Below are 20,326 nucleotides of genomic sequence, written 5' to 3' on the forward strand. Positions count from 1 at the left end.
CCCATTCATTTATTGCCCATTGCCTTTGTGTGCTAAATACAAAACTACATGTCTAGAAAACAAGAGACAAAAGCTAAGTCAATGAAGTAACACAGGAAACATTGGAGCAAACACTGATGAGGTCAACAGACAGTAATTAGTGGTGTAGAAGCCTTCTGCTTCATTATTCTGTAGCTTTCATGGTGAAATTGTTAATGAAAATGATGACGTGATTGATATATAAGTATATAATGAAAATAGCAGAACTAGACTTGCTGGCATCAAGTGTCAGAAAGAACAAAATATGAGCTGCAGAGGACGAGCTGCAGAGATAGCTCTGTAAACATGAAGTTCAGCAATTTAGACTGGAAAAACAGCAAAGTGGATAACCCTCAAATTTAGTTTAAAATACTACAAAGTTTCAATTTTTAAATAAAAACACTGTACACTGATATGGGGGTTCAGGTGCTATTTTCACCTATAAATCCTATATATCATCTAACTTACTAGGTATTGCCTTGGGATGTGGAGAAGCAGTTTAAAATGGTCCCTGATTCAGAGCAGCTGTCTTAAATATTCACCAGAACAACGACTGGGATTTGTCTGTCCCAATTTACAGGTAAGTGTGCTAATTACTAGACTATAAAGTCATTTGCTCACTCCCTCTGGCCCAGCAAACATTTACATTTTACCTCAAACTGGAGGAACAGCCAGACCCATCCTGGGTGCCAGGCAAGCCACACTGCAAGGAGCACAGCCTGTTCAAAGCCTCCCAAAGTCTGGCACGCTGGAAATCTGGAACCAGGTCTCTCATGCCATGCATCCCATCCTCTGCCCTACTTCACACCTCCCAAAAGCATTACCACATTTTTCACACTCTGCAATACCTCATCACATATTGAGCCATACAGTCCTTTAGGTTGGAAAAGACCTTTAGGAACACTGAGTACAACTCCCATCACCTAAAGACTTTCATATCAAATCAGTTTAGAATCCAGTTTAAACCAGAAAGTTTTAAAATAAAATGTAAAAGCATTTCACCAACCATTTGACCAATCTCAGCTTTGCTGACAGTGTAATCACACTTTAGTCCCAGGAATAAAGCATTTCAGCAGTCCAGTTAGACCATGCTGATTTTTAGAGAAAGAAAATTCGTAGGTTTTTTTTTTTTTAAATTCTATTCTACATACACAGAGGATAAGCCCTCATATCTGAGGGAGTAGATGTTGTTTTCCAGCGTTAAGTAAGTGTCAGATGTATACTTAACTACTTGCATTGCAAATGATATAATGGGAAATTTAACCGGTAAGAATTTAAATTCAAATCTTGTTTCATGAAGGCTATGACAGTTTACCATTAACATTTTAATATATTACATATGAAAATGTAAGCTTAAAAACAGACTTTGCATGGCAGATTATTCACACAAACATACACTGAAATATCTACTCATTCAATGTGTACATAAGATTTACGCAAATCTGTGGTAACAGGATTATTACCTCTACTCCCTTTAAAAAAAAAAAAAAAAAAAAAAAAAAAAGGTTCTTATTCATACAAAAGAATGAATCCATATAACCAAACCTCTTGTAATGTAACACTGTGCTTACATTATTCCAACCCATTTCTGTCACGGTGGGTATGTGAAAAGTAATGTGAAAAGGAAAATAAAGATAAGCAAATAAACCCACAGAAAGACAGAAAAGACTGCATACTTGTAAAACCCAGTTATTTTCAAGGGGAATTTAATGTTTTAAAAATCAGGACTGTATCACCAAGACTGCATAGGGGCTATTGATCTCTGAATACCATTTCAAATTACATACTACATGAAGATCTCACATTATTCAACAGACAAATGAAATCTCATTTCACATGAATGTAAACCAACCTCCTTTCCAAAAACCATTTTCCAATAGCACATGTGAGAAATTCAGGAGAATCCAAGTCAGGCACAGAATTGATCTTTTTCACTGATACTCAACAGTACACTCCTCTTCTGGATTAGAGTTTCATAATACAACCAATGCCAGAACCAAAGTCTGGCATATGATCCAGAAGTACTGTGATTATGGGCATCAAAATCAGTATAGTGATTTAGATATAGTGATTAATTTTCTGTGGGTTTTTTAGAGGCCAGGGAGGAGAGGAATGGGACTGTGTTTCCATTCTCTGGAGAGCTGCATCACAAGTATTTTTATAAAACACTATGAAGAAATGAAGAGAGTATTTGCACCTAGCTGCTACTCTTGTCATGTGACTCCAGTTATTGATTTTGTCTCATCTCCTCTCTTCTCATAAGCTCATTTTGATCACTCTTCATGTTACAGTTTGTCTACTCACAGTCCCATTCCTCACACACCCCTTTCTAGAAGTGATTGTAACTATACAGGAACACATAGCTGTGCACACACCCTGTATTTGCTGCTTGCAAAAATACATGTACAGCACTTCACATTCAGGAGAGCTTTCCAAAATGTATTTAGCAAAAATGTGAATACTTACTTCTCATTACATAGTTTAACTGTACACAGCCAATAGTCAGGGTTCATGGCTGTCAGTAAACCACATTTTTCTTGCAAGACTCCCTTCAGGCTATGCCCGTGAAAACAACTCCCATCTGCATTTTCTTCAGACCAACTTAACTGAAAACTTGAAGGATTTGGCTTTTTAGCACGTTGCACTGAACCAGACAGCTTGCCAAACTGATTTTGTAAGTTCACAACCATTTCTATGCAAAGAGAAACAAAAGAAACAAATTCAAAAGTATTAAGTACCAGAATACAGTTTAGAGGTGATTAATACAAGAAGAAAATGGGTTATTTGTGCATTTGAATTTTTTTTTCTCTAAACCTCTGCATGAAAGACAAGAAATCCTTGAAGTCTCTAGGTTCTCACTGCCACCCTCTTTATGGGTTTTAGTGAAACATTTTGAAACACAATTCAAAATACCGTGTCTTCTATACCTATGATTAGTAGTGGGGCATTCTAAAACATTCCTGCAAGTAAATCCTGTAAAATCCATTTGATACTGCTGGGATTCTTATGCTGATAAAAAGCACATTCAATCACATTCAAGGTTAAGCTTTTCATGGTACAAATTTCAACTGGTAAAAAACCTCAACAACAAAAAAATCCACTCCATGTTTGCCCATTGCTAGTGAATGAATGACAAGCTTTCCTAAATTACTGAGGCTGGGAAGGGAAAGAAGGTATCGTGTTAGATCAGCAAACACTGTATGACTGCCTATGACTTGTTTATCTAGGATAAAAAGCAGGTTAAAAAACATTGCTGGAGCTTAAACTTCTTTTTATGAGCTGTATTTAAACAAACTCATTCATATATTGAAGGGAAAAAAAAAAAACCAAACCAGGAAAAAACCCTAAAATAATGCAAGGACTGGGAAGTTTATTTTTTAAGATGACACTAAAATCTATGATCAAAATCAAAGGTCTAGAAAGGGTTCTGAAAATCTATACCTGGCACATAAGTGTTCTAGAGCACTGTTTGTCTCTATTATGGTACATAAGATTAATCCTGCCCAGTTAAAATTACATTATATTCCTTCTCACAACATTATGATAAAGTTCTGTAATCTAAGCAGTTGTCTCTCTAGCTCCAAAGGAAGCAAAGCCAGAAGAGGAATCTCTGTTCCTATAAATGCAGGAATTAAAGGGCATCTGAGTAAATAATCAAGCTTAAAATAAATAGATCAAACATAGTTTTCTATGGAACATGACTTGACTGCAGGATCACCCCAAATGAATTTTGAAAGAGTAAGTACTTAAAAAAACCCACTGCATTCTGGAAGGAGAAATCCAAAATGTGTAATTCAAACCAAATAGGATTATACAACTTGTTCAGAAGTCTCTGAACCATTTGTTTCCAGAAATAGAAAGAGCACATAAAAGGAAAAATACCACTTTCCACACTTAATATATCTCTCTCCATACACCTGCTGCTCTCTAGATAACATAAAATGTAGAATGTAGAACTCCAGATCTACTTTGGCTGACTAAAATTCTGTTTTCCTTATTTCTACAGACAACTGGGATTTTGTTTTGTTTCTTTGCTTTTATGACAACACAAACCCCAGAAACTTCTCACAAGTACTTCCAGAGCTGCTAAAATACAGTAGTTGTACTTGCTTTCTGACCACACACAGCTGGCTACACACAAGTAAAGCCTTCCTTGCTTTCCACAGAAGGTTGCAAGAAGGAGTGGGAGAGAAGAGAGACATGCAAGATCTACCAAAGGACATCCTGGGATATTCATACCAAAGCATACAAGAAACTAAAGGAGGAAACAGACAGGAAAGCTATGGAAGACCAACAACTCAGAAGAAACAGTGATATAAAGATGAACTAGAGAAGATGAGGACAAGAACACTTATTCTGAGACATGGCTCAGTAGGTTATTAGGAAGACTGGCAAAGGCAGTTTCAGTTGTGCATGTTTGAAGAATTCCAGCCATGGGTTATAAAACAGTACTACCTTAATTGTACCCAGAGATGAAAGAGAGGAGAGAAAATATTTAAGATGTAAAAGTTATCAGTCACAGCTGAAGATTTTCCATGATGGGAAAAGTTGGAGCAGATTTCTGTGTTGCTGGGAAGAAGCAAAGTTTACTCACGTCTTCTCTTTAGAACTTTAGATTTTTTCTTGACTGAATAAAACAATGGCTTTTCACATCTCCACAGATACCTACCAGTAAGAGACATAAGAATTATTAACAAAAGAATGCTGACCAAATGAATAAAAGAACAATAACTTACTACAAATACTGATAGAGTTTTAAATTAAAATTGAAATAATCTAATGTTTAGTGCTATTAAAAGCCACTGGCCCTCCAACATATAAAGCAAATATTTATCTGAGTAGGCAAACCAAGGCATGTTAGCCTAGATCTACTGTAATCAGTTAATTGTTCAGCTGTATAAGCTATTTTTCACAGTAAGTGAGCATTTAATTAATAACCTGGATAAACATTGTGAGTGTAAATAGAAAATTAAGAAAGTGATTTAATCATTCTATTCACTCAAGCTTGGTGGATCGATATATGGAGCAAATTTCTAACCTTTTTTAAAATTTCTGTAGGGATCAAGAGTTCATATAGAACTGTCTACCTTAAAAAAGAAGTACTTAAAAACCTCTTACTTGGCTCTTTCTTCATTCAACTTCTTTTGCTTCACATCCAAAGAATGTTTTACCACCTCATACCATCTCTTGAACTCAAAATAAGGGCCACCTGAATAAAACATACACACCTCAGTTGGGAAAAAATGAAAGAAATGACAGAGAAGGTGGTCTCCAAGCAATTAGACCCTGCATCTTGACCTGTATACAAACTACCCTGAATGCTATGTGCTTAAAGAAAACACACTTGATCTAATAATTCTGTAAGAAAGAGAAATGCAGGAATGGAGTGAAAAATCAGCATGTCACAACAAGTGCAAAGAAGCCTTATATCTTAGACTTCATAGACTTAGCACAAATCAAACCTTCTCCCTCTTTTCTGGAAAGGTAAGCATAGAAACTACCTCCTCTCTACAAAACCAACTTGTTCTCCACTGTGTGGAGTGGCCTTCAACTGTTCCAAAGCTGAACTCAAGGGATTAATGAAACTATGCATCAAGCTTAAGTTGAAACAAATAAAACCTAAAGAAGCTCAGATACAAAATTTCACACAGTTTCATCAGCTCCCATGAAAGACAGCTGTCTATTAGAACTGTCTATTCTACTACCCATGGAATCTTACAGGGTTGGAAAAATAAACTAGACAATGGTCTTGATATCAGCCTCTTGTGGTTTGGAGCACAGGAACTTCACTTCTTGATATGTGAACAAGTATTTACCAGCACATGCAAAACCATGAACACATAGGACATTCAGCAGCACCTTTATCACTGATCCTCCAAAGAGGCACAAGACTGAAGCACATCAATTTGGTATAGTAAGGATAAGAATTCCAGACAGAAATATGGTGTAGATTTATATATTTAAAAATAATCAACTCTTATTCCCCGTGGGTGGAATATCTGCAATGTGAATTAAGCAGACTTTGCATTTCCCCATCGCCCCAGCTGCTCTGCATGCAATGCTTGTGTCATGCTCAGCTTTGCCAGCCAGCTGTTTAAACTCTCCTGAAGGTGAATAGACTGTTCTTACAACCAAACTTATATATCTTTTCCATTATTTGCATTTCTGCTTTTGCATTATCCTGCCTCAGAATGTCTAGATGATAAAAACATAGATGGTCTCAAAAGGCAAGAGACACATGAAAAGAACCAAGACCCCTTAGTAGTCCTTGAAATTCAAAGGTCTGGATACAACTCCTTTTATCAGCTCCTTAAACCTAAGATTTAAGTAAATACTCCTAAATTGCTGGGAGAGGGATGTGGGAGGTGGTAGAAATTTGTGTTAAACTTCATATGAATTATTAAGCATCTGTCCCATGCAAACCCATTGTCAGAGACATGATGCTACACTGCAATAACCCTTTACCTGGCCAGTACTGCTGTTGTGACATTCATATAGCTGAGCTGACTGGAAAATACACAGCTCTTAGACACACATACCTGTACATCTCAATCACATTTTATTTGAACTATACCCATATTGTGGATGTGTGCAGTTCATAGAACACACAGAGCAGGTAACTACAACTATCTCTTGTACTACTTCCAGTGTGGCTTGAAGAAGTATAGGAGCTAAAATACTGTTTTTAATTAAAAAAAAAAAAAAAAAAAGTACTAGAGAATGGATAGTTAAGTTGAAAATGAAGTCAACATAAACTGAATCTTTAAAACATGGTATTAACCATTATTCATTATTGGTTTCAGCACTCTAACTTTGGGAAAATGCCAGAGGCAGTTTTGAGCTCTGGCACTGATTGGTCATCTAACAGAAATTCTCATATCAGCTTCTCTGTGCAGCTGCTCACCATCACCCCAACATTTTAAACACAGGGACAACAAAACAGAGCATATGGGTCATTTGCACCAGCAGATTTTAAAGTTAAAAAGTGGGCAAGGAACGAGCTGTTAATTCCCAAGGGCAATGAGACTTGTTAATAAGGGAGAAACCCCATTAAGACATTAATGGCTTTGAGCCTCAGCTTGTAAAGCAGTTGCACAACTCCCCACTCCTGTCACTATCATGTGCTTTAAGTTTTCAAGGGAAGTAAAAAGGAAAATAAAAAATCCACCATAAGTTTGTGTATCCACCTGAATGTGAAAATTACCAGTTTTAGTTAACAGAGATGACTGTCTCTAGTTACAGCAGCAATTGAGCTCACACATGACTAATACCATAATTTTATTACAAACTTAAACTTTAAACAAAGCAGCAGAAGGGTCAAAATGACCCAAAACTGGATAAAAGGCCTAACCACTGTAACACATCTTGGATCTTATCTTTGACTGTGATTTGGATTGGGCTATGGAAAGTCTTCCTGAAGATTTCTAATCTCTGATTTAGTCTTTCTGCCCTCAAAGAACCATGTTCACACCATTATCTTCTCTATCTTAATTGCTGCTAGCTTTTCCACACTCTCTCAGGATTATTTGGAGTAAGAAACTAGATTACATCTGAAATATGTTACACACTAAGAAATTTTATTTAACAAGACTAAACAAGTTTGGATTTTATCATAAATGTGGTTTGATGCCCTTAGTAAGTATCTGCTATTTACGATCAAAGTGTGTTCCCTTTTCACAGGGTATCCATTCATCTCCACCTACCACACATAAAACTCTAAACCAAGAGGCAAACATGCACAAGCAGAAGCAGAGAGGCACTCAGCAAAGTATGTATCAAACTCCCCTACCCTAAACAATAAGAAATATGCAAGCCATTTTACATGAACAGGATCTACTCTTTTCTCCAAATAAAATTTGCCTTTATGACAAAAATTTGCTTATGACAAAAACATGTTTTCACAATCAGTAAGAAAAGTCTTTCTAACTCTGATTGCAAAACTGTTTCATTTACAAAATCATAACATTGCTTCTACTAGAATATTTATGTACCTTCTGTATTATTTTTATTTCTTTCTTCAGCAAACTCTGAAAGTACCCTGTAAAAAAAATTTAAAATCAGGCTGTTTTGTAGATCCCAGTACTGCACTTTCCACATGAAGTTCAAATACAACAGACATTACAAAAATTACATCCTAATTTTATTCCAAAAATCATACAAAATCCCAAAAATTTTAAAAGTAACTAATATTGCATGTCTAAAATGCCTTTAAGTGTATGATTTAAGCTACTGAACTTAACTGAAATTCCAAGAGTAAAAATTTAACTCTAAAGAAAGAATGATCTGAGACAAGCACTATTTGAAATCTGGGGGTTGCCACAGATCTGTGCACTTACCATTCATAGCGATCATCTAATAAAAACAATAATTTGAGCACCACTATAATAACTGCTGCAGCAAGAACATCATATTTCACTTTTCTTGTTGACTTATTTCCAGGCATAAGAGTCAGGAAATCCACTTCTCCAATACCAATCTTTTTCACCACTCGACAAGTCCAATTATGCAATTCATCTGATTAATAGAAATAAAACCATAAAATGTTAAGACGAGCAAGAAATATTTTTACAGTGTAAATATGTTGGCTATTTGATGAAAACATTGCTTAGGTCTTTTAGGACCATTTGACAGCCATATTTTTGAGGCTGAGGAGTATTTTCACTTTTAAAAATACTAGGCAACCTTCACTATGCTTACATGGAAAACACTTGTGACTTACTATATATTCATATGGAGAACAAAAAAATTACATATTTAATAGTGCTTTGATGTCACTTGAATAACACAGTGAGATCATCCTGGACATTCTTGTGGGAAAGCCTATTGCAAATCCACATAAATATATTTTTAAAAAAATCCTCAAAAGCAAAAAAACCTGTCACGAAGTTTTCCCCTGCATGTTGCCTGAAGCAAGGCAGGGGCCAGCAGTGCAGAGGGCAGGAGCAGGGCTGGCTGGGCACGGGGAGCAGGGTGCAGGTGGCAGGGCAGCTCTGCTGCTCCCCCAGCAGAAGCTGCGCCGGGGAGATGCAGCTGCAGCTCCACAGGACACACGGCAGCTTATCTACACAGCCTTATTCCTCTGCTTATTTTTCACAGATACAAATCCCCCAAATTTCTCACCTTTCCTGTTCAGCAAGAAATACAGGAGTTGATTACATCACCATCAGATTCCACAAAGGTTAGCAATGTATGACTAAGTACAACCTTAATCCAGCTGTACTTATACTCTTGCTGCTTACAAAGAGTTCAGTAGGAACTAGTTTTTAATCCTCTAGCACATAACAGTAAAAGTTAAAAAAATGTGGACACTACATTTTCTTATAAATACTAGAAGCATATCTAGTTTTATTTCAGATACATAAAATAGTCTCTTCATTGGTATTTAGTATGCTTTACCACTCCCAATTCATTGCTTCTTTTTTAGGAGTTGTTAGACAATAGAAGCAGCCTTTTTCAATTTTTAAAAAAATTGCTTATCCATGATAAAAATCTGAGTTGCAAGGGAAAGGACAATATATTCCTCTTCCTCAGTAATTTTCAAAGAGTACTTAGCTTTGCATTTCTCTGTAAAAGATCTGAAAATAACAAATTTGTAGCCATTTTTTTTTTAAATTCAATTGATACGTCACAATCGGTAAAACAATGCAATCCTCTATGGGATCACAACACTGGCATAAAACTACAAAGTCAGAATTACTACTCCAGAATTTAGCCCTAAACCTGTTGGGTTATCTTCTCTTCATTCAACTGAATAAACAGAAAAAACAAACACTTTTATTCATTGTAAGTAGCTGCAAAATAAGACTCCCTCCCATACTATGAACTGTTGGAATGTTTTGAGAAAAAAAATTTACAGTCCATTTGTCAGTGTAACTCATCTTCAGTCACAGTGGTATTTGACAGAAAGTATGGCAACCCAACAGAGTTCACACACCAGGACATACTGGTCTTTCTTTGACAAGTCAATATTCAAGACTTAATTTTAGGATAGACAAAAAGAGTCAATACTTATGCTATATATGATTTCAGAACTAAATCATAAATCAAGTGAGACAGCAGCTGATCTGTCACATAAATCAACTAATATTAAAATAAATGCTAATATACAATATTATATAATACATAAAATGTATTCTTTGTTAAACAATATACAGTCATTATTACATATGAGAATTTCAGAGCTAAGCAATCACATCCCAGCTTCATGAATCATTTAGCTAAAGTTAATATATCACATGAATTCAACAGGTGCCTCTTAGTTCACATGGGTACTGAAAGATTTAAAATGAAGTATCCACTCCACAGCCTCACAGAGCCAACATCAGAGTGCCCCTGCATATCTGGGCCTGTAGCACACACACTAAATGTTTGATGAAGCTGCTTTCTATAGAAAGAATATTTTTCAGTTCAAGCTGAAATGGGAATAAATTAGAAGGAAAAGAGCAGGCACTTTTGAAGTAGTAATTTAAGACACTTTGCTAGAGTTTAGAAAAATTTGATCAGTTCGAGCTAGGGAAAATACTTACCAGGTAAATTAGCTTCCATCAAGTACTTTATGCACAGCATGTCTGGATGAAGAAAGCAGCTTTCTGTTATATCAGGAAAACGAGGAAGGTCTAAATATGCTGCAAGCTCATGCATTTTGTTGAATACTTCTTCATATACAGGCCACGACTGAAAGACAGGATTAGAGGAGGTTATACATTTGCTCTATTACCATATTTGTTAATTATTTAAAATTAGTTATTGAGGGTAAATTCTGAATAGTTTGGTACAGGATGATTTATATGGATTCTTTCAGCACTCTATGTTAAAACACATGTGCAAGAATGGAACCAGATTGCAGTACTGCCAAGAGAAGCATGTACTGGTTTTAAATTCCATGAAACATAAAACAAACAAATAGAAAGTTGTTTCAGATCTCCCACCACCTTTCTTATGAAATGCTCATTATGTGTCCAGATGCTCCAAAAACAATAGAGGTGCAATTGAGGGTGAAGTGTCTGAAGAGCCAAGAGGTCAGAAAACCACAGAGGGTGGAGGCTGGCAGGGACTGGTTGAGATCCCTGGGTCCAAGCCCCTGCTTGGGTCAGCTCGAGCAGGCTGCCCAGCACCACATCCAGTCAGATCCTGAACATCTCCATAGATGGCAGATTCCAAGGGGAGTGGGAAATCTGCTCCAGTGCTTCACCAACTCCATTGTACAAAGGAAAAAACACTTTGTTTTCCCTTATGCTTATATGGAATTTCTTGTATTTCAGTTTGTGCCCATTTCTTCTCATCCAGTCACTGGATACCACCAAGGAGGATCTGGTTTTCCTCCTTTCCACCCTCCTGCAGGTACCATACCATACCTGCCCTGAATATCCTCCAGCTCCAGGATGAACAGTCAGAGCTCTCACTCAGCCTCCCCTCACTTGGCAGGCTCCATCTCCACAGCTCTTTACTGACTCACTCCACTGCATTCATGTCTCCTTAGTACTGGGTAGCCCAGAACAGCTCCCAACACTCCTGATGGATCTCACCAGTGCCAAGGAGAGAGGAAGGATCCCTTGAGCCTCCCTTGAGGACTTGTACAATCACCAGAACTGCCCAGAATTTGTTGACAGTCACCCTGCAGTGACACCAGCCAGCTGCCTCAACACTTGTGGAGCATCTCGTCACAGCCCATGAACCTTCATATGTCCATGTCATTCACAAATTTCCTAAACTTCTTAAAAACTGAGGCAAAACCACTAATCACCACTTTAGCCTTCTCCTGGTCTTTGTGACCATATTAACATTCAGGCCCACATCCTCTAGAACCCTTCCATGGAATCTTTCACGTTATTTAATTAAAAAAAAAAAAATCCATATTTGCCTATTTATTAGTGATTAGTTATAAATCTGAAATTCTCTTTTTGAAAGCACTGGCTGCATGAGAAAGTTCTCTCAATTTGCTGCTATAGGAGAATATAACTTACAGAAAGATTTTGACATGTTTATTCATAATGAACTCAGCAGGACCTGAAGTTTGCGCAAGGATGGATGTAAGGTTTGACCCTCATTTCACAATACCTGAACTGTTTCACTAAACATTCTTAATTTTTTATAGGTGAAATGATTACTTGAATTTACCTCTAAAAGCAACAATTTCAGTTGTCCAGGCTACTTTACCATTTTAAATCTATAAGAAGCAATGATTTTTCTGCTTTAGCCAGTGTCTCTAATTCAGCAGAGCACTTTATCATGTATTCATATTTTATAAAGTCAATTTGTACATGAGGAACCTTCCTTCAAAAGGAACTCAGCAGGGCTTTACACTGTGTGCAGAGCTTCAAAACCTTCCTGAACAAGAGTGAATTCAGGTTTCAGCTCTTTTTTTGGTTCAGATTACAGAGTAACCTTGTTTACAACAAGACATGATGTGACCTAATGTGGTTTTATTCAATAATTTGCCTTCATCTACTTTAATATAAGTTCTGTAGCCGTTGCTCAAATTTTGTTTTGCGTGATTACCAACATTACACTGTCTTTTTTTAAATGATCTCCCCTCAGACTGCAGTTCAGACTTGCATGAACACATGCTTAGGCAAATGAATAATTCTGCTGTCACCTACTATTACACATGTAACTTTTTGTAACAGTTAGGAAGTTGTATCATGTTCATTATGGTTTCTAAACAGTGTTAAAATTGGCTTAGACTGCTCCAGGACTATCTTGAGAAACAAGAAAAACTTGCATTACCAGAGCTCTGCAGAAGACCAGGCTCACAGTACTTTCCGTTCCTTCTAAAAAGCAGTGCTAAATTGAATACCAAATCAAACTTGGAACAAAACCTGAATCATATGTAACTTTTCTTGAGTGTACTGGGAGAAAAACTGAAATCCCACATAATTAAAATAAGAACATTACATGAATACGATTCATAGATAGCAAAGAAATATGCTTTTGCCAAATGAAAAGCAGTTGAATTAGTAGCTTCTTAATAATATATCATGTATGAAAATAAATTAAGACACTGAAGCATTCCCATTCTCAGACATCAAGCTATCATTAATGGAGCTACCCAAAGTCTAATTTGACATTAAGCTACTCCAGGAAATATAGATCTTAATTGGAGAACTCCAATAGTCACCTTTATCATATTTTACCTGAGCTTCTCTGCCTGTATCAGGGCAAGGAGACAGCTTTCCTATCCTAGGTATTACTGAATCAAACCTCTGTCCAACATCTACTTTTAATTGAAAGGTTTTATTTGCAATTTACAGAAAACAATTTGGTCCTTTTTCAAAATGGCTAGAGAATGTTCTGCTTTGCAATGACCACCAATGCCTTCCTTTTTCTGAAGGCAAATAGAAACTACAAATAAAAATTAAGACTGAGAGCTACCACTTGGCTTATTTTAAAAACAGTGTTAACAGACAAAACCTGATCTTTGTTGATGTGTGTTCATAAGAAATCTGAACACACTTGGTATGTGCATCCTAACAGAAGCTAAAGATCAACCAAATCAACAGCCACTTCCCAGGTTTAAACCCTAAGCTCAAAAACACTCCCAGTACAGTCCCATTGCTGTGCCATGAGGGTGAGGCTGAACTGAAGCCCTGCTTCCAGCAGCACAGTCACCTCTGGAACTGGAAGCTGCAAGCACAGCTGCATCCATCACACCTGCCTGGGACACAGCACAGGGCTGAAGGCTGTAAGGCAGGGCTGAGGACACTCATGGCTTTCTGCAGCAAACAAGCACTGGCTGTTTTCACCAGTTACTGTATGCCCCGTTCATACTCGTTGATTCTGAAAGAGCTGTGACCTCACACAGAAAACCTTTTATTCTGCAGAATTTCAAACATACTGGCAGGGTTAAAAGAGAAACATCTCCCAAATTCCACACAACCAGCACAGCAAATGTTGAGACAATATTAAGAAAAAGAAAGACACAACAAACAAGCAGCCTCAAAATTAATAGAAGTTACCACCTTCTACATAGCTATGTATCTCTGGAAAAAAAAAAAGGAAAAAACCCCCAACCTGATAAAACAAGTTACACTGGAAGTCAACCAGCAAATCTACTAGGAAAGCAAAACCCAGAGCCAGGGCCTCCCTCCTTCAGTAAAAAAACTCTGCCTCCAGGAACCCATGATTAAACCCCAAGGGAGGAGTACTTGGACAATAGAGGATAGTGTTAGATCATATGCCACACACTCTCCAAGTACAACTTTCACTTATCCAATCATAAATTAAAAATTCAAGATGTATTTCTGTGCTATATATTAGGACAACTCCCCTGTCCATCACCACGTGAAGTTACTGAGCTCTCACCTCGTTTTGGGAACCTGGGAAATACAATAAAAACCACGTATAAAACTCAAGTTACAAACCCTTAAGGGCACCTAATAATTCCAGGAAGACTGACAGAAAACCCTTTTAAAGCTATGCCACCTGCTAGTCTTTTCAGGTGTTTCGCAAGCTGGGATTCCTTCAAGACTGATCAACAACGCTGACAGAGTTTGTAACTTGTCCAGATGGGGTGCAGAGGTTGCCAAAACTTTTTCTTAATCTTTGCTTTTAAAGTCTTTGTATCTTATTCCCATATGTGACAAATAAGGTCACTACAGGTCTTCTCCAGAAAGCAGTACAGAAGACTAATACTACTTGAAAGTACTTTCCCCTGCCCTGCAAACACAGGAGAACAAAATACACATTTTCGAGTTGGTGAAAAAGTGTCTATAACAAGATTTTCACAATGATAAATATTCATTACACTATTTAAATCAGTTGTCTTTATCTTTCAAAGTTACATGGCATTTTTCACCTGTATTAGAAAACAACAAACTGGTTTTCAGGAGCAGAAGAGCCAAACTATTAGCATGATAATCAGATCACAGTAACAGGTAATTGTTTTGAGTAAGCCAAGATTGCAGCCTCTCCTACTTGTTTGGACAATATCAGAATGCTGCTGATCAACAAGCAGAAAGCAGTAAGCACTGGCTGGCTTTCTAGAACAATTTGCAGGCTCCATAGTTTCTTGTTCTAAATGTGGTCTGATTGACTATCTTTCTGGATAACTGTGTAAGTAATCTCCTTCCCCGTATCAGGACAATATCCCATTACTTACACATTCACAATTCAGCTTGTTATAATGATAATGCTCTATTAGTTCTGAAAATAAGTAATTAGTTATTCAAAATTCTTCATTTTATATGTTTTCCTTCCATCCTTCTTTCCAGCACTTTTTTGCAGCACAATTCCCTTCTTCTTCATCACCCTTCTACCTGTGCATAGACCCCTTTTTTCCCTATGCCTGCAGATTCTCTGAAGTTCTACCCACTCTGTGCTGCTTATATTCCACAATGAACACTTTTCCCAAGAGATTTGTTTAATGATCACTTAATACTGGAACATAATAAGGTCTTACTAATTTTTTCATTATCAGCATTCTGTAAATCTCGGGGAATCTTCTAGTATATAGAGTTGGATATGCTGGCAATAATCCAAAACTCAGCAAGGCTTCATAATTTTTAAGATAACAAATTCAACTTAGACCGAGTTTGAAAAAGAGTGTACTAAACTCATCAGGAAACGGACTAAGAAAGCAATTTAACTTGTAGATTTGGAAAATAACAAGTTATGAAGGTTGAAAAAGGGGGTTTTGCAACACAATACAGAATTTTGGTTCAAATCTTGTGTAAAGCAGGGCATACCCATAAAAAAATATATTTTATGTAAAAATAATAAACCAAATGGCTGCCCTAGTTTGTGCAAAGATCTTTGAATGCTGCCTGGATTGAAACACACATTCCCAGGAACCTAAGCTGGCTTTACATTTACAACATAAAATTAAGTACCAACAATGAACAAAGCAGTCAAGTTCTCTATGGCACCTGGCTCACCTCACTTTGCTTCTGCTGCTCAACTGGTTCAGATATATCTGGTCATCTGCAGCATGAGCCTGATGTGGGATGACACCAGCCACAGTGCATGCAGATTGCATAAAAGAATTGATAGTAGAGACAATAACCGTATTAACTGTGAAATTTACAGCCAAATTAGTATTTAAAACTAAATGAAATGACTTTGTGGACCAATCACTACATACCTTGTTTTTCCCCCTTGCCTGACCTCTACCTACCTCTCAGGCACAACCACCATCACACCTGGAACAGCCACAAACTAATGTAACAGACATCAAATACAAATTTATGATACTTTAACCTTGTGTGTCACCATGAATACAAACTTTTAAATAGGAAACACTGAAACTTTTTTTGCCATTTAACCTAGCTGGAAAAAAAAAAAATGTAGTCAACCTTGTTATATGGTTAGATTCTGTGTAGTCTTTTCAGGAAAGCCTTCTTTGCCAGAGCAGAAGTGTACAGAAAAAGCTCTTTAAAGGTCCCTTCCAACCCAAACCCAAACCATCCTAAGATTCCATTTTCAGCACTCTCACCACTGCTGTATAGAAACATGCCAGGCTTGTGATTTGCTGGTGAGAGTGAAAGTGTATGGGAGAAAACCCCTGCACCCTGTCCTGCCTCCTCTCCCTGGTCACATCTCAAACAGGAGAGCTGACTCCATGAGCCCCAACTCTGACTCACTGCACTCATTTTTACATGGACTAAATGAGTGGATGGATTTCTCCAAACCCTGATATCCATGAATCACATACAGATGCTGATGTAACAGTGAGAGGGTGTGCCTGGAATTATTAAAAGGGAACCAAATGACAAGAAGAAGACAGGTGAAATTGCTATAACCCCATTCGGAGTTGCAAAGAAATATGCATCTCATGAAACTTCTTCCCTTAAAAAAGACAAGGAAACCAAGCATACAAGTAAAGCTGCTCCTTTACAAGCCTGCCATCAAGCAGAAGGAAGAAATAAAAGGAAATTAATTTCTCTGCCCGAAAGAGAAGCAGGCAGGTTGCCCAAGTTATCTGTCTGGTAACAAATGGGTAGGAGTGAAGAAAAAAGTAGTCAGGATATTATTTGAAAATCACAGAAATCACACTGGCAGGCTCTCACTTCCTCTCTCCTTTTAACAACTGTTTCAGCTGCAACAACTACTACATCCTAAAAACCCAAATTATTCCTGATCATTGCTGTAGAGCAAGTGAGAAGGGTCTTTATATAGCAAAGATAAATTTTAGAAAATTATTCAATAAACAAAGCTCATGCCCTTTTGAGAGAAAAAAAATCAGGTGCTAGGGTATTAGACTGCATTAAACTAATACAGGCAGTCTTTACTGAAGAATTTAAGATGGCATGAGGATGAGCCAGCAACCTACATATAAAGAAAAAAGCCAACTGAACATCCAATATAGATGTACTCCTTTACTATGAAAAAAAACATTTCTGGCTGCCCAACAGACTTTTTAATGGGTTACTTTCAGAGGAAGACATATTTTTCATTACATTATTCCTGGTTAAAGTGGTTTTTGAATAAATGAGTTTCAATATTATTAAACCACGAGAGACACGTGCTTGTGCATTAGCTTGTTCATGCTCACAAGCAAACTCTGTCAAACATCACTTTTCTAAAAAAACATAGTCATTCTAAAATTACACAGAAGATTCTAATAAGGAGTGGAACTACCATAATGTATTGAAATTTAAGAGTTTGGAAACAAATTTTATTGAATTTCATAAATACTATGGTAAGTTTGTTTTCTTTATTCATTAAGTAATGCTTAAAGACAGGTATGGACAAGCTAGAGTTTCTGTTACACAACAGCAAGCTCTCATGATAAACTTGATTACAATAACCCTTTCAGCAGTGAACTTCCTCCTCAGCTTTTTTTCTTTCAAATAAAAGCCTCACCCTCGCCTCTTTTCATTCTGCACTACTTTCTATCTTGAACAAGTACTGCCTGCACCTGCTAAAATGTATAAAAAACACAGGCAAAGAATACTGATGGATACACACCTATCCCCAAAAACCTGAAGATTACAAGGTATCTCAAAACACCTGCAGACCAAAGCAGGAATCCCTGCTTGTTTGGGAAAGTGCAGCATGGTTGATTAGCAGAATTTGTAGAGATAGAATTTTATCCCTCTTAAAAGAATATTTTCTTTTAATAAACAAGAATGACCAGCTTTTGTCATATTTTGAATTACTTAAATAGTTACCACTGAAAAAAAGAAATAAAAAAAATCGTGTCAATTAAGGTCACTCAAATTCTAATCAGGAAAAGAGGCTCTTACATGTAAGACCTGGAATATTTTGAGAGAAAGACTTCAGCAAACAGAGGAACGTGCCTAAAAGCCACTCTGATGGATATGCTTTCCAGGGAAGCAGAAAGCTGCTGTCATTCCAGTCCAAACTCTCCAGGAGAAAACAGCAAATATTTTGACCTGCATTTATGAGTTCATGAACAGATTTAGTCAGCAATTACTCTGTTTGAATCAGTCCCAAACTAAAATATATATGTGCAATACACCAAAACATAGAGTGTTAGACAATCCATATGTCAGCAGTTTCCTAAGAGCTGTGTGATGACCTGAAGACGTGTGCTTTTGCCAGTAGCAGATTATTAAGGTATACAAATCCTTTCAAAAAGCCAATGTGGAAAAAAAAAATACAGCCACCATTTTACAGCATTTAGAAAGGACCAAATATTCTGCAACTGAGTTGGTTTTATGTGGCTTGTACTAATGCAGGCTTGAACTTCATATTAAATGAGGAAAAGAAAAAGATTCAGAGCAGCTCACTACTTCCTGCATGCTGAACTAAGACTATCTTGGTTTAGAAACAATGAGATGAAACTGTAATGACTACACCCTAAAGCACTTACAGAGTCTCAGCTAAATGCATGTTCTCTTCAGCAATTCCTACATTTCCTATGCTCTACTGTAAAACTTTAATCGCTATTCAAAGAAATTAAAAGAAGACAGATATTAATTTAATCTGTTCACAAATCAAGACCTGTACTTGCTTTTAGGGCCAAAAGAGGACTGCACAGAACTGAAGACTGTTTAGAAATATTAAGGGTAAAGTGCAAAACCCCTTAACCTGTCAGATCAAGATGGCTCCCTCATGACCTAGAATTTATTTATTCTTACATGGCTTTTCATGTTTCTCTTCTTGCCACATTTCTAGGCCAGGCTTCTTGCAAGTGTTCCTGCTTCCTTCAGGCATTGGGAACATCACTACTACTCAACAGTAAGGAATTTCACATTGTGAGTTATTAAACAAGCAATTCCTTTATAGTCCCTCCATGAAAACAAACCAAAAGGTCACTAGAAAAATACAAGCATGAAAAAATCTTTTTTCAAATAGCAAAATTTTGCTTAAGAAAAACATGTAATATTTATTGCTTAGGAATTGTTGGTATAGGCTAGACATACCCCTTTTATGTAATGATTTTGTATACTTTTGCCATTTAATCATTCAACAACATTTTTCAAGAAATATCCTGAGATCTCTAAAGGTGAAATTTCATCAGACCATATTTAGTTCACCCAACTTAAAGGCTTGAACTATGATTTTAAAAGAGTTGTTCTAAGATAACTAGTTAATGAAAAATGAAGTTTTACAATCTTTAAAAAACTCTCCCCAGAACACAAAACCCACAAACTAAAAGCCTAACTGAAACCCCAGAAAAAAAAAAAAAAAAAAGTGACTGTACCACATCAATCAAAAAAATTCTATTTAGCCTTGCAACCAGAAGCAAGCAAGCAAAATGTGCAAGGAGGAATTTATGAACCAAGCAAGCCACAACACTACCAAACATCTGTCCAGCTTCACACCACTTGTGGCTGACTCAGCAGTGAGATCTCTCTATTCTTTTGTTCCAGATCTCTATTCCTCCATGGAATTTGTACAGTCAGCATCTGGCCCTTTTAAAATCCAGAGCATCCTTTAAGGCAAGGAGTTTCACCAGTTACCCACAAAATGTATGAAGCCACATCTGCTGTTTGATTCTGAACCTGTAAACACCAGCAACCTCTGCTCACACCTCCAGACCTTGAATTGGAAGAGACATTTAACAATTTCCTCCTGAACATGTTCTACAAACTATCACCACATCTTCCTCTTAGTCATCTCCTCTTTAGGTTGAAAGATTAGCAGACAATATTAACTGTTTCTTGTAGGGAAATTGTCCCCATGTTTGATAGTCCTTGTTGAGACCCTCTACCTCTCAGCTCTTCTGCAACAAAGGGAAGGGTAAGAAAAGCAAAACACCCAAACAAAACTCCACATAATATTCAAGATACTGTACATTATAAATTTATACATTAACATCAAATTTTTTTAATCTCCATTCTCCATTAGATGCCAGGAGTTATTAGAAAATAACTCTAATGTAGCTGGGCCGTAACAACTGCAT

The 20,326-nt window shown here is 36.9% G+C and overlaps 1 protein-coding gene across 2 annotated transcripts in view; it reads right to left on the bottom strand.

Moving 5' to 3' along the window:
- TAF1B (TATA-box binding protein associated factor, RNA polymerase I subunit B) overlaps positions 1–20,326 on the bottom strand; it is a 45,205-nt gene that overhangs the window by 1,177 nt on the left and 23,702 nt on the right. For both annotated transcript variants that reach the window (XM_079298074.1, XM_079298075.1), the window contains 6 exons: positions 10,545–10,692; positions 8,355–8,532; positions 8,010–8,056; positions 5,137–5,227; positions 4,613–4,683; positions 2,485–2,710 (listed from right to left, as the gene is read on the bottom strand). In XM_079298074.1, coding sequence (XP_079154200.1) covers positions 2,485–2,710; positions 4,613–4,683; positions 5,137–5,227; positions 8,010–8,056; positions 8,355–8,532; positions 10,545–10,692 — 761 coding nt within the window. The remainder of the gene's footprint in view (positions 1–2,484; positions 2,711–4,612; positions 4,684–5,136; positions 5,228–8,009; positions 8,057–8,354; positions 8,533–10,544; positions 10,693–20,326) is intronic.

The sequence above is a fragment of the Erithacus rubecula genome (assembly GCF_903797595.1).
Source record: "Erithacus rubecula genome assembly, chromosome: 2".
Lineage (NCBI taxonomy): Eukaryota > Metazoa > Chordata > Aves > Passeriformes > Muscicapidae > Erithacus > Erithacus rubecula.